At 43.4% G+C, this 15000-nt stretch overlaps 2 protein-coding genes across 4 annotated transcripts in view; one reads left to right on the top strand and one right to left on the bottom strand.

Annotated features, from left to right (window-relative positions):
- The window catches only part of LOC138949094 (uncharacterized), a 27993-nt gene extending 19648 nt beyond the window's left edge, over positions 1-8345 (bottom strand). The window contains exon 1 of the mRNA XM_070320832.1: positions 7972-8345. The gene's annotated coding sequence lies outside the window, so the exon portion shown is untranslated. The remainder of the gene's footprint in view (positions 1-7971) is intronic.
- Positions 8346-8619: 274 nt separating this feature from the next.
- The window catches only part of LOC138949092 (uncharacterized), a 17062-nt gene continuing 10681 nt past the window's right edge, over positions 8620-15000 (top strand). Inside the window, exons 1-3 of one of the 3 annotated variants that reach the window (XM_070320829.1) lie at positions 8620-9122; positions 10741-10879; positions 14195-14908. In XM_070320829.1, the coding sequence (XP_070176930.1) occupies positions 14286-14908 (623 nt within the window). In that variant the 5' untranslated portion in view covers positions 8620-9122; positions 10741-10879; positions 14195-14285. Of the gene's footprint in view, positions 9123-10557; positions 10880-14194; positions 14909-15000 lie in introns of those variants that run through there. The other 2 variants (XM_070320831.1, XM_070320830.1) reach the window with 2 other exon arrangements.

Raw genomic sequence — 15000 nt, forward strand, 5'->3', positions numbered from 1 at the left:
CAGTATAGACCGGATGTATAAAACACCGGATGTATGAAAGTCTGGATGTATGAAAGGGGTAGGCAGGGTCCCGGCAGAAGCTACTCTTTGTTATTACTTAGAATTTTCCGGTTGTATGAAAATCGGATGTATAAAAGTCCGGTTGTATGAAAGCAAATCTCTGGTCCCGAGCAGCACAAATGCGTTGTTGCAAGACCGGTTGTAAGAAAACGAAAGTAGACCCAAGTCACCAAAGTGTGGTAAGAGTAATTTCCCTTCTAACTGCCTGTATCGTGCCATAAGCCTTGATTTGTGTGGTAGCCAGGCTCAGCACATGGTTGTCCGAGAAAAAATAATCGACACCATGTGCAGGAATCACCAGGCTTTCTCTGCATACGTGGATGGAGACTGTAGGTGATTATCTCGCTCACAACACCCTCCGACCCCGTTCATGGGGTTCGGATGTAGAGATATTCGCGGCTGCCACACTCCTTCAAACCACCATTGTGGTGTACACAGCCACTTCCGAATGCTCGCGGGGATGGCTGCCACACCCACCCCTTTTCCCGACAAATGGGGTAGACAGGTCCGAGGAGAAAATTTACCTCCGAAATCTCTGTGGCCATTTTGAGCGGGTGGTGTCCACAAAGGTAGTCTAAAGGAGGATGCCCTGAAAACTTCCCCACCAACTGATTTTTATCCAGATTCTATAGCTGTCAAGGAGTTGTTCTGTTTAATTTGTTTCTCCATTCAATCATTTTTTTTAACCTGTTACAAATTCGTCACGAAGACCCATAAAAGCCCAGAAGGCATTTTTGTTACATTTATAACCAGAGACATTGGTCATGGATGTGAATCAGTTGTTATCTTTTTATGGTTTTTTTTTATGTTGTTGTATTTTATGTTGTTGTATTTTATTTTGTTGTATTTTATGTTGTTGTTTTTATGTTCTTGTTGTTGTTTTTGTGTTCTTGTTGTTGTTGTTGTTGATTTTATCCATTAAACTGATTTTATGTTTAACTCATCTGTTTTGTTTCTCTATTCAGTCATTTTAGCCTGTTATAAATTTGTCATGACTGAAGAGCCATAATAGCCCAGGAAGGCATTTTTTGTACAATTAGAACCAGAGGCATTGGTCGTGGGTGTGACTCAGTTTTTTTTATATTTAGTCAAGTTTTGACTAAATATTTTAACATCGAGGGGGAATCGAAACGAGGGTCGTGGTGTATGTGTGTGTGTGTGTGTGTGTGTGTGCGTGCGTGCGTGCGTGCGTGCGTGCGTGCGTGTAGAGCGATTCAGACCAAACTACTGGGCCGATCTTTATGAAATTTTACATGAGAGTTCCTGGGATTGATATCCCCGAACGTTTTTCTCCTTTTTTCGATAAATGTCTTTGATGACGTCATATCCGGCTTTTCGTGAAAGTTGAGGCGGCACTGTCACGCTCTCATTTTTCAACCAAATTGGTTGAAATTTTGGTCAAGTAATGTTCGACGAAGCCCGGACTTCGGTATTGCATTTCAGCTTGGTGGCTTAAAAATTAATTAATGACTTTGGTCATTAAAAATCTGAAAATTGTAAAAAAAAATAAAAAATTATAAAACGATCCAAATTTACGTTTATCTTATTCTCCATCATTTGCTGATTCCAAAAACATATAAATATGTTATATTTGAATTAAAAACAAGCTCTGAAAATTAAAAATATAAAAATTATTATCAAAATTAAAATGTCCAAATCAATTTAAAAACACTTTCATCTTATTCATTGTCGGTTCCTCATTCCAAAAACATATAGATATGATATGTTTGGATTAAAAACACGCTCAGAAAGTTAAAACGAAGAGAGGTATAGAAAAGCGTGCTATCCTTCTCAGCGCAACTACTAAACCGCTCTTCTTGTCAATTTCACTGCCTGAACGGTGGACTGACGATGCTATGAGTATACGGTCTTGCTGAAAAATTGCATTGCGTTCAGTTTCATTCTGTGAGTTCGACAGCTACTTGACTAAATATTGTATTTTCGCCTTACGCGACTTGTTTTATGTTGTTGTTGTTTTAATCCATTAAACTGGTTTTAAGTTTAACTCACTTTTTTGTATTCAGTGCGCGCGCGTGTGTGTGTGTGTGTGTTATAAATGTGTGCGTTTTGGAGAGAGAGAGAGAGAGAGAGAGAGAGAGAGAGAGAGAGAGAGAGAGAGAGAGAGAGAGAGAGAGAGAGAGAGAGAGAGAGAGAGAGAGAGAGGGGGAGAGGGAGAGAGAGAACTCAGAAAATGTTATTTGCTACGCCAACGGTCATTACAAAGCTTCCACGACCAAAAACATTGTCAAAAGCGCAAAAGGGTTGTGGAGGGAATACACACAATACAGCTGAGCCACACACACACACACACACACACGTGCGCACGCACGTACGCGCGCACACACACACACACAGAGGGACGGGGGGGGGGGGGGCGGAGAGTGCACGGCCTTATGCAAACAGTTGCTCTTTCTATCGGTTGTCCTGACTGTGTCAGTGTATGTAAGTACATGTACTTTTCCACTTGTTATTCACAACCCTTTTCTTCTAACAAGGATATGTATCAAAACATTTAAACATAAAAAAACAAATAAATACAAAAATGATATGATAATGAAAAAAAACCTACTTTTATCAAGTAACAGACGCGTGGCCGGATGTATGAAAGTCAATCCACAATATTTTCATACATCCGGTTAACCGGATTTAGTAAAGACCGGATGTATGAAAGACAAAAAGTGGGTCCCGACGACTTTCTTACATCCGGTCTCGACTGTATTGTATTTTCGCCTTACGCGACTTGTTTTAGTTTTACTGCAGTAAAAAAAAGTTTTAATGCAGTAAAACCGACTGTTGGGGCGGATGATGACATTATTCAGTTTTACTGCAGTAAAACTGAATAATGTCATCATCCACCAAGGATATGTGTGTGCGTGTGCATGTGTATGTGAGTTTTCTAGTTTGTTGTTGATGTCGCTGGGAAGATATAGCCTTTTAGCTAGAATTGTTAGCGTAGAATCACATGTGTCCTATCGTGTAGTATGAACTTTCAGTGTAGTTGTGGTTCTGCAAGTCTTCGTGGAACCCGTAAAGGTGGTTTGCCATTACGCATGCAGTGCAGTGCCAGACGATCGATTTGTCTGCACAGGTAAAGCAACACGCGAATCGTCACGATGTGCGCACAAGCAGCCGCCCCATAATCGATAGTTTAGCCAGTGCTTGGCAATCAACATAAAGTGCACGGTGGCATAGTGCCAGTGCTTGGCAATCAACAACAACAACAACACACACACACACACACGCACACACACACACACACAGGGCCGGACCCAGGGGTGGTTCCAGGGGTTCCGGAACCCCACCCCTGGAAAAAGCATGTACCTTGCTTTGAGTGTTTGTTTTTTTTACTAGTTTTAGCACCAAAACAATGCTGCTCTTAACCCTCAAAACAAGGCCCAGAATGCACCAGATTGCATAGATTTTAACCGTTTTTCAAAAATTTTCCGGGGGAGCATGCCCCCGGACCCCCCTAGTTCGCGCGCCTGCTTTGCAGGCGCGCGCTTGTGGCTTCGCCACTTCGCTGATTTGCCCCCGCAAAAAAGGAGGAACCCCCCCCCTTACAACTCATTTGGTCCGGCCCTGCACACACACACACACACACACACGCACATACACGCAGACATTAGTTAAATTGTTGTTGAATTAAAAAGTAATCTAATGGAAATGTAACCTGTAATGTAAAAGAAAACAAAATTAAAATTTCATTAAAAAAAAAGACCAATGAAGAAGGATATGATCACCGCCCAAAAAGAAAGAAAAAAAAAAAAAAAAAAAAAAAAAAAAAAAAAAAAAGAAAGACGAAAGAGGCAAAAAAAGATGGGTTGAAGCAGCCTTGCATGCAACTGAGGTCGAAAAAAAAAAAGAAGAAAATAAAAAAAAAAATTAAAAAAAAACATAAAGTGCACGGTGGCCAGTGCTTGGCAATCAACATAAAGTGCAAGGTGGCATTGTGCCAGTGCTTGGCAATCAACATAAAGTGCAAGGTGGCATAGGGCCAGAGCTTGAAATCAACATAGAGTGCACGGTGGCATGAGCCAGTGCTTGGCAATAACAGTAAATGCACCGTGGCATAGAACCAGTGCTTGGCAATAAAGTGCAAGGTGGCATAGAGCCAGTGCTTGGCAATCAAAAGAAAGTGCACGGTGGCATAGAACCAGTGCTTGGCAAGAACATAAAGTGCACGGTGGCATGGGCCAGTGCTTGGCAATAACATCAAGTGCACCGTGGCATAAAACCAGTGCTTGGCAATCAATATAAAGTGCACGGTGGCATAGTGCCAGTGCTTGGCAATAACATAAAGTGCAAGGTGGCATGGGCCAGTGCTCGGCAATAACAGAAAATGCACCGTGGCATAGAACCAGTGCTTGGCAATAACAAAGTGCAAGGTGGCATACAGCCAGTGCTTGGCAATCAATAGAAAGTGCACGGTGGCATAGAACCAGTGCTCGGCAATCAAAGGAAGCATAGACCTATATAGGTCCCTGAAGGAAGCAATAGTATGCTAGTCAGTACGGATAGAGGGACATCATTCATGCGGACCGAAACAAAAATAGCACATTCCACGGAGGGAGCCGATCATGACGTCATTCCGAAAACAGCCGACATGTTGGAATTTCGAAAATGTAGGGCGCGGCATGGCAAAACTCACACCCGCGGGGGCTTTTTAGCGCCAGCCAACAAGGTACCGCGAACTGATTTATAAAACTGGTGCATTAATAAAACTGGTGCAAACTGGCGTGTTTTTCTTCCCGAGTGGCTTCATTCATTCGTTTTATTACACACGAAGGGGCACGTTGCCGAGGTAAAAGCTTAGAAATGATGACGTGAGCCCCGGTTCGAGCTGCTATCACAGACGCAACTGCAAGAATCCGACCGGCTAACCCGTGCAACCCGTTCAGTTCGGGTCAGTGTCGAAGGAAATATCGTTATCGCCTATGATCAGGAATAACTGGGGGGTTTCCGTACCGAAAGGGCTGGTATGTCTTCTTTTCGTTTCTAAAGTGTCCAAAGTCTTTCCCCCGCGACACAAAAACTTTACTGAATCGACCTTTCCCGCAAATTTGAAATCGGGGGAAAAACCGAGGGTCTGTTCGACCCGCGTAGGCTAAACCGCGGTTCGTAGCCGCCCGCTAATAGAATGGCCGACAATCACGGCGTGCTTTCCTGGCATCACGGCAAAATAAGATCAACAACGAAGAAAAATAGAATGAATAACCAGTGATGTACATTCTGTTTAGTCGCCGTCTCTGGTCTCTGACCGATCCAATTTCCCCAGGACCTATAGCTTTAACCCCAGCAGGACACAGGTCCGATTAACCTACAGAAGAAGTGGTCAAGGGTCCGATCGTTTTTGACACTGAAGCGGACATGCGGACTGTTCAATTTTCAAGAGGAAAGCTTGTTTCGGTTTTGCCAAGCGAAAGTAAACACTGCGTGAGGAAAGCTGGTTTCGGTTTTGCCAAGCGAAAGTATGCACTGCGTGTGACCAGATTGTTCATATGGGATCTGATTCTTTGAATTAATTTATCCTCAAGTTGGATCAAGAAGAAACAAGTCGCGTAAGGCGAAAATACAACACTGATTTAGTCAAGTAGCTGTCGAACTCACAGAATGAAACTGAACGCAATGCCATTTTTCAGCAAGACCGTATACTCGTAGCATCGTCAGTCCACCGCTCATGGCAAAGGCAGTAAAATTGACAAGAAGAGCGGGGTAGTAGTTGCGCTAAGAAGGATAGCACGCTTTTCTGTACCTCTCTTTGTTTTAACTTTCTGAGCGTGTTTTTAATCCAAACATATCATATCTATATGTTTTTGGAATCAGGAACCGACAAGGAATAAGATGAAAGTGTTTTTAAATTGATTTCGACAATTTAATTTTGATAATAATTTTTATATATTTAATTGTCAGAGCTTGTTTTTAATCCAAATATAACATATTTATATGTTTTTGGAATCAGACAATGATGGAGAATAAGATGGACGTAAATTTGGATCGTTTTATAAATTTTTATTTTTTTTTACAATTTTCATATTTTTAATGACCAAAGTCATTAATTAATTTTTAAGCCACCAAGCTGAAATGCAATACCGAAGTCCGGGCTTCGTCGAAGATTACTTGACCAACATTTCAACCAATTTGGTTGAAAAATGAGGGCGTGACAGTGCCGCCTCAACTTTCACGAAAAGCCAGATATGACGTCATCAAAGACATTTATCAAAAAAATGAAAAAAACGTCTGGGGATTTCATACCCAGGAACTCTCATGTCAAATTTCATAAAGATCGGTCCAGTAGTTTAGTCTGAATCGCTCTACACACACACACACACACACACACACACACACGCACATACACCACGACCCTCGTCTCGATTCCCCCCTCTACGTTAAAACATTTAGTCAAAACTTGACTAAATGTAAAAAAGAAAACCGAACCCATATGGTGCCTCGAGTGCATTCATTGGCTCAGCAATAAATCGTTTAAACCAATGGGAACCACCCGTGCATGTTCGCACATGCGCAAGGCATTACTTTTCGTCATAATATCCAGAAAAAACGTTGTGCTCGAAGAAACCGATTGTGTGTCAAAACCCAGGACATGATCCTGAAAGCAAAACTTGAGGGACCCGCAGAACGGTCAGATGCCTACCTGAAAAACATTGTCGACAGATGGGCAGTGAAAAAAACCCGACAACTGTTCAAATAACTTTGAAATGTGATTCAATCCTTTGAGTATCTAGTCATGACAGTCACGGAAGGTGGAAGAATTTAAACTGAAAAATCTTTTTAAATGCGGTTTTACGAGTCGTGTTCTTGTCCTATTGAAATTGCAATCTCAGGACACTGTGCCCTATTGATTTTCAGTCTTCAGGACAATTGTCATAAAGGCTGCCAGAAAAACTTGATGTACATCACTGATAACAGTACCTTAATGATCGTTGAAGCCGTCGCGATATAACCTTGAATGGTTGAAAACGACGTTAAACACCAAATAAAGAAAGAAAGAAAGAAAGATCGTTGAAGCGAAGACACGGGATCAAGTAGAAGAATAGAAGACACAAGAGAGCGAGAAGGAAGTATAAAGAAGAGAAGTTAGGAAAAAGACGAAGAATAAGTCAAAAGTAGAGACAGAGCAAAAATAATGATGTTGTCTGTAGGTAGACAAAGAAGAGAGTGACCGAACGCGGTCAAGGGGAAAGCATCCACGCTAAGCTGGCTGGAAGGCATTGCCCAGCGATTGGTCCATGTGCTACTCATTAATATTCATGAGGTTACAGCAGAGGAATTCCGATTTCCCATAAATGTCCTTGTTGCCCACAAGACTTTTTATGTTGTTCCCGATGAAGAAGTGCGGTTAATGATTGCCTAAAGGGTCGGGTACAGTATACAAACATAATGGTCCACTCGTGAAGAAATCGAGTGCGTGTGGGAATACCGTCACACACACACACACGTACACTGCCACACGCACACACACACACACACACACACACACACACACACACACACGGCTGACACACACACACACACACACACACAGATACACCGCACACTGACACACATACACACACACACACACACACACTGACATACACACACACACTGACATACACACACACACACACACACACACACCGACACACACACACACACATACTGACACACACACACATATACTGACACACACACACACACACACACACACACACACACACACACACACACACACACTGACACACGGTTCACACAAACACACACACGCACGCGCACACACACACACTCAGGCACACGTGACAAACACACACACACTGACACACACACATACACACACACACACACACACCGGATAAGTGACACACATCCATCGACACCGACATCATTAGTTTCAGCCCGCAGAGCAGAGTCACTCACCTGCAACCCGAAAAGAGTACGTGTCAGTGCCGTCAGTGTGCGCTTGCTGCCTTTGGCACAACTCAGTTGCACAACGAAATACTGCACACCACTTTTTGCTCCGCTGAATTTTCAACCCAAGGCCTGTAACCGTTCAGTCTGCAGAGTTTGTTTACCAGGCAAGATCCACCGTATTAAACTTGACTAAACGTTCAAGTGTCAGCAACTAATCTTGCACTACAAGCAGACTTTGATAGACTGAATATGTCCGCAGTTTGCAGACATTGATCAACTCTGTATGGAGCGAAAGTCTGCTTCCTGGTATTTAGAAATTAGATGGGCGACATCAACACAGCGCTGTTTGCACGCGCATGGTCACGTCCTATTTATATGCACTTTGCGCGCCGATGACATCATGTAAACACAAGTCGATTTGTATCACTGCGCGCATCACCTAATCACACCGCTAAATGCAGCACTGCACCTGGGTTCACATTTGATTTGACGTGATAAATCGATCAAGTCAAAAATCTTTTCTTTCTGACGGATCTTTAATGTTATTTTCGCCGAAAATGTGGATTAAACGCAGTGTAAGTTGGAACCCTTTCTGCCGCGTATTTGGATGCACTAATGGGGAATCCCCGATTTCCCTTTAAAAAAAAAGTGCGCTGCGAGCAGGAGAGCTACGTATATCATTTTTATTTGACGGCAGTTTTAGCGCATGACCTTGCAGTCTGTCGTATAATTGGTCGTAACGGACACGTCGGTGTTCAACGGCGTATTTCGGCGGTCTGCGTCATATTTCAGTAGCCGCCTAACTTGTCACGCAAGCCTCCAACGTTTCGCCAGGAAAGGCTATATATATTTATCTGCAGTGGCTTTCCATTCCGCAGAACTGAAACTCAGTGGATATCTTCAAGTCAAGTTACATCAAGTGTTGTGTTATCTTCAGTGCTGTGTCAAAGCATGCCAGCTAAATGGCACGTCATGAAGTGTACCGAGTAAATGGACTGATAGATAATATCTATACTACTATAGCTGTTGCGGGAATTACATTATGAATTTATGACTTGACTTCTCAGTTCGGTTTCGGGATCTCGTCATTGACTTGTTCAGCTGTTCAGGGTCACGTCCGGTCACGGTGTTGAGGCAAACTAGGCCCCCAGGGAGCAGTAAGTCGTATATTTGTCTTGTTTATGACTTAATTGTTCGACCTGTAAACTGTCGTTGCATTGCACACTCAATCTCAGATAGTGTTCAAGAGGCTTCACAGCAAAATAGCTATTAATGCTGCCTTGTTCGGCTATTAGTAACACAACACTGGATGGCCAAGGCCGCTTTCCGGCGTACTGTACAATCAGGGGAAGGGCTCGGCCTAATATGGACCACTTTTTGTTTCATGCTGATAACTAGCTTGTTTTCTTGCGAAGAAGTTTCATTTTGTGTTTGGTAGTCCTCTCTTAGGTTAACCATTAGGACTAATTAGAGTGAAATAGCTTTGATAGACATTCAGCAAAAATTAAATACAGAAAAAATCACTCAAATGGTCCATATTAGGAGCCTGGGCGCCTAATATGGACCAGTCAAGCGGCCTTCACGAATCACTGTAAAAAGCCCCCTATACTTCAAAATAACATGATACAACTTAGTGTACAAGTCAGACTAATTAAAATATGCTTTAGATTTATCTGTTTCGGGTCGATGAGAGCATTATTTAAAGCACACCAGGAAACTAAAGTAGCTTATCAAAAACAGAGTGAAAATAAGTGAAATTATCAACTTCCACGAAAAGAAGACTTTTTGTTATATATTTTTTTTTAAATCTCGAGGACTAGTTATAGGTTATTTCCAGCAAGCTTCTTAATGAATTAATGAAAATAGCCTTTAGCTTTTATTTTCTTCGATTTGTTGAAAGTGGTCCATATTAAGGGACTCGCACATACTTTGAGATTTTGCTATTATTTTTTTATTTGCAGGAGAAACTCGGGGTCAACACTGCTAAAATGTAACAAATACTGTCTTAGCTGTCATATATAGCAAATTTTGTGTGATAAAAGCTTTGGCTGTGGACAGAAACGAGTCCGTTTTAGGCGGCAAATTTAGAGTGAACGCTGCCAAAAGTGAAAAAAGAGAAAAAAAACCTAACGGTTTTGAGGTATGTGTTTCTGCAACTGTTTTGACATGTGCAAGTTATCCAGAGAGGGTGAATACAGCGAATGAAATTGTTTTGAGCGCTCTAGCGCCGTTAGTTTGTCAGAACAGGAGGTGGTCCATATTAGGAGCCGGTCCATATTAGGAGCCTTTCCCCTATAATGCGACACAAAAAAACCAACTCTACCCGGTTGTTATGCAGTTCCGAGTGTAAGTACTCGACTTGCGCGGCGGAAGACCTTTCACATGTTCAGTAAATTACATACACGATTTTAATTTAGCCATTCCATATATTTACTACTTTGTGTCGTCTGTCTCTAGCAGCGCAAGAACAGTTTGCAAACACTCTCTCATCTGTGAAGGTGCAGTTTGAGGACAAGACCACAGGAGCTTGTATCAAATCGCCGGTCGATCATTATTTACAGTCCACTACTACGACATACTACTATCATCCAGTGTTGTGCTCACCCACACCCTCCGTCCACTGATTATGGAAGAAACTTCAAACTCCTGCCAATCAGATTATAAGTAATGTTTGACGCCCTCGCGGTAAAACCATTACGGGGGCAATCCTGCCAAACACCGTAGTGCAAGCCTTTTGAGGCCCCGCCTTCATGTCGATATAACCTGTCAACGCAGTGGGCCTTCAGCAATAGATTTCGCTGAGAGGAACTGGACAAAAGAACAACTGAGTAGTGCTTTGCAAGGAGCCCGCAAGTTTTGTGTCACAGCTTGAGAGTGTCTGGGTTGCAAGTCGCTGCATGCTGTCTGTGTGAAGGTGAGTTTGATGTGCCGTGTGTGTGTGTGTGTGCTTGCATGTCTGTCTGTCTGTCTGTCTGTGTATGTCATGTGATGTGTGTGTGTGTGTGTGTGTGTGTGTGTGTCTGCGTGTGTCTGTGTGTCTGTTTGGCTGTCTGTCTCTGTCTGTCTGTCTGTGTTTGAGGTTGTGTGTGTGTGTGTTTGAGGTGTATGTGTGTGTGTGTGCGTGTGTATGTGTGTGTGTGTGTGCGTGTGTGTGTGTGTGTTAAATGCTTGAGAGAGAGAGAGAGAGAGAGAGAAGAGAGGGAGAGAGAGAGAGGGAGAGAGAGGGAGAGAGAAAGAGAGAGAGAGAGGGAGAGAGAGAGAGAGAGGGAGAGAGAGAGAGAGAGAAGTGCGGACGCACCCGGACACACACTACAGAGAGAGAAGATGGGGCTTGGGGTGGGGGTAGGTGGGGGGGGGGGGGGGGGCCTAGGACGGGAGTTTGGAGTTATTGGAGATTACCTGCAAACAATGACACTATGATGTCGCTATGACTAGAACAACCATCACACGCAGAACGAACTTTGCACTGATTGAAACCGGTACTGCATGTTCGTGTCGACGTGCTCTGCTTTCTTCATGGAGAGCTACATGCTAGCTACAATTTCTCAATTAACACACACACACACACACAAACTCGTACAGACAGACAGACAGACGAACACAGACGCACGCTCGCACAGAGACAGACATACCGACGGACAGGCACACCGGCACGCACACACACACACACACGTACACACTCACACTCATACTCACACGCACACGCACACACACACACACACTGTGACATTCGACAAACAAGAAAACGGCCTCGGGAGCTGACACAAATTCTGAATTACCAGAGCAGTAGGAATATAATTTTCCTTATGCGGGAGTCACACATACACGACGCACGGCCGGCGCACTCAAAACATCGCAATTTTGGCCTGTACGTTGTCGTTCGTTGGGTGTGCGTCATTATTCGTAACTCGTTCGTCCAGCGCGCTGGACCAACGCTATGCATTCGTTGTCATTCGCTGTGTGCGTTGGGATTTTTGAGCATGCACAAAAATGTGCGCGGAGCTCGACGCATGAATGTACACGCCAGAAGGACGCCAGACACACGCAGAGCGCGCTAGACCAACGCCAGACACACGCAGAGCGCGCTAGACCAACGCCAGACACACGCAGAGCGCGCTAGACTGACCAACGCCAGATACACGCGGAGCACACGCTGTGTATCCCCCCCTATGCACCAATTCAGCCCAAAAGTTGGGGGGTGGGCGTTCACAAGAAACAGCACCCTGGGCATGACCAGTTTCTCGTTAGAAATATACATATTTGGTTGCTTGGTATCAAATAATGGGACTTGTTTCTGTAGAAAAATTGTCCACGCTCTCTGTCTCTTTCAGTTTGACACACACGAGTTCGTGTGTATGCAAGTGCCTCGCCAGAACGTAACCTAAAAGCAAATCATGAAATAAATCTAAAACAATTGCTGTAACATAACTCAAGTGGAAACTAACTAAAGTTCTGCTTCGTGGAACCAGCGTTAGTCAACGCGAACAAACATCACAAACAAGCACACACGGCAGTCAGTTCATTTGCACTTATTCATTTTAAGCCATCACATTATTTTCAACTTCAAAAGAGCTTTAAAAATCTCAATTCTCTTTTATTACTCAGCTGCAACTGAATGCGGTGAGAGTATTAATCAACGGTATGCCTTTATAACGGCATCTTGTCATTTGAAACTCGGGTGAATTCTATGTACCGCATGCAGAAGTTTACTATAACTCAAGACAAATTTTCCAAAAATATTTTTTGTGACATCCCAGAATTAAGCGGGGGGTGGGCGTTTACTAGGTAGTATGCCCTATGCACAGCTTTTGGCCCAAAGTAGGGGGTGGGCGTTTACTCGATACTGGGCGTGTACAAGGTAGTTTACGGTATATGTTGCCAGACTAATCAACATGCTCCACGACAAGATAGGTAGAGGTTACATGCCGAGTCTCAGTGATTATCAAAAATAATGGTCGAAGTTAGCGGATCATGAAAAATGCGAGCTTCAGCGAGCTTTTTCATGACCGCGAACTGAGACCATTATTTTTGATAATCACTGAGACGAGGTATGTAACCTCTTTATCCCTCCTTTCTTCAGTTATTCAAAGAAAAGAGGAGTTTTTGTGCGAAAGTTTGATCAAATCATATTCACCCAACCAGTCTACCTGCGCAGGCGATCGATTAATGCGCGGTTGTATAGTTCCGTGCAAATCATTCAAATTTGTTCACACTTCTTGTCAGTTTCCATGTTTTGAACTAAAATCAAGTATACAGTTATGTTGTCATTCTGCTGTGGCGGTAAAGGCAGATAGTGTGTGTTCTGTTCATGTTTTGGTATCGCTCAGGAAATGTTCTTTCCTCGAATGTGACTAGCAGACGAAGTTTTACACCCGTGTTCCAACGCTAAAAACTGTATGAAGTTTAGTTTTCTGGGGCAAAATAGTGTATGAAACCGCTGCATGTTCTTCAAGTTGATTAAATGTTTGCAATTGATTGCGTGTGATCTGTTTATAAAATGAAATATTGTTGAAAACTGACCGTCGGATTGCAGTCTTGTCGGTGCAGCCGAAATCTGGAAGGGGAACTACTCGTGTCGCTAGACAAAGTATGAGAGTTACTTTTCCTTGGAATCTTGCTAGCGATAAACGATTGTGCACGGCAGATCTGAATTCAGAAAACAACCAAACTCATGGATTTGATATTGAGATTCATGTGTTCAAGCCCGTAGTTGCTGGTTTAAATGCGGTATGGTTGTATTGTTTGCTCCAGAAATGTATATTTTGTACGTTAGAGTGTTCTGAACTTTTGAGTCGCAAAAAGTAGATCCACAATGTGTACAGTCCCTACCCGTGAGCTATCGAGGATTCAGGCCCGTTGTTGGGTAAGTGATTTTGGTTGTTGGGTAAGTTACCGAAAAATAACTAGCCCTACAAGTTTACAGAGAAAAAGAAGCAGAGGGGGGGATAAGCGGGTTTACATTGATTACACATTTCCCAAAAACGTGTGCGCATTATCTCAGAAGCTTACAAAAGCCGCCGGAATGAAGCTTATAATGGATAAAAAAATGGCTTCGAGATCATGACGAATTCGTGATTGAAATACTTATTACATCAGGGAAGGGTTAGCGGTGTATGGGTAGGTGTTTTGATTTGTTTGTTTGTTCATAAGGTACATGTACATGTCAATTAAATCATGGCGCTAACAGATAATCCCGAAATGTGTTCAAAATGTGTTCACTTCTGTTTAGAGTCAACAGAAGTGTTGGTCTTTCAGCTGGACCAGTTTAAAACTCAAGCGACCTCAGACCTCCGGTGTAAGAGCCACCCCATCACACACTGATGTCTTCTCACCCAGGAAGCAGCTCTGATCAGCGACACCATGGAACCAAAAACACAGAAGCAGAAGCAACGGGCGTGACCACGCGCTCGTCTGCCAAGAAAACCTTGCCAGAAGCTGACTCACACTCTTTACCTAGTGAGAATAAAACCCGCCAAACGAATTTGACAGAAATTAACTCGGGATCTCAGTCGGGTGACAATAATAAAACCCTGGCAGAAACTGACTCAGGATCTGAGTCTGGCAAAGGAAGTGAAGGAAAAGAGGAAAGTGAGAAACCCTCAGAGGGAGGGAAGGAATGCACCAGAGTTGCAGAAGACCATACAAACATCACGAGTAGAGGCGACGACAGTGCTCGCACCTCGGAAACCCCCACACAGTTGAGACAGCGCGGCGCACGTGCTCAAACATCTGAAAAAGAACGCACAACTGAAGCAGAAGGGGGACAGCAAACAGATACAGAAGAGAAAAAGGAAGAGGAATCTGAATTCGGTTCGGTCCAGCATCGAAAGAAGCAGTCCCCAGATAAGGGTGCCTTCCAAGAATTCCTCCGCTTCTACGGGAAAAACAAAGTATTCGTCATGAGTACGGTGGCTGTTGGTGGTATTTCTGGCGCTGTTGGAATGTGAGTTCGTGTCACTGTCCGTTTGTCGGTCTATCTGTCTGTCCGTTTCTCTCTCTCCTTTTTTCTCTCTCTCTCTGTCTCTCTCTCCCTCT

The sequence above is a fragment of the Littorina saxatilis genome, linkage group LG15 (genome assembly GCF_037325665.1).
Source record: "Littorina saxatilis isolate snail1 linkage group LG15, US_GU_Lsax_2.0, whole genome shotgun sequence".
In the NCBI taxonomy this organism is placed as follows: Eukaryota; Metazoa; Mollusca; class Gastropoda; order Littorinimorpha; family Littorinidae; genus Littorina; species Littorina saxatilis.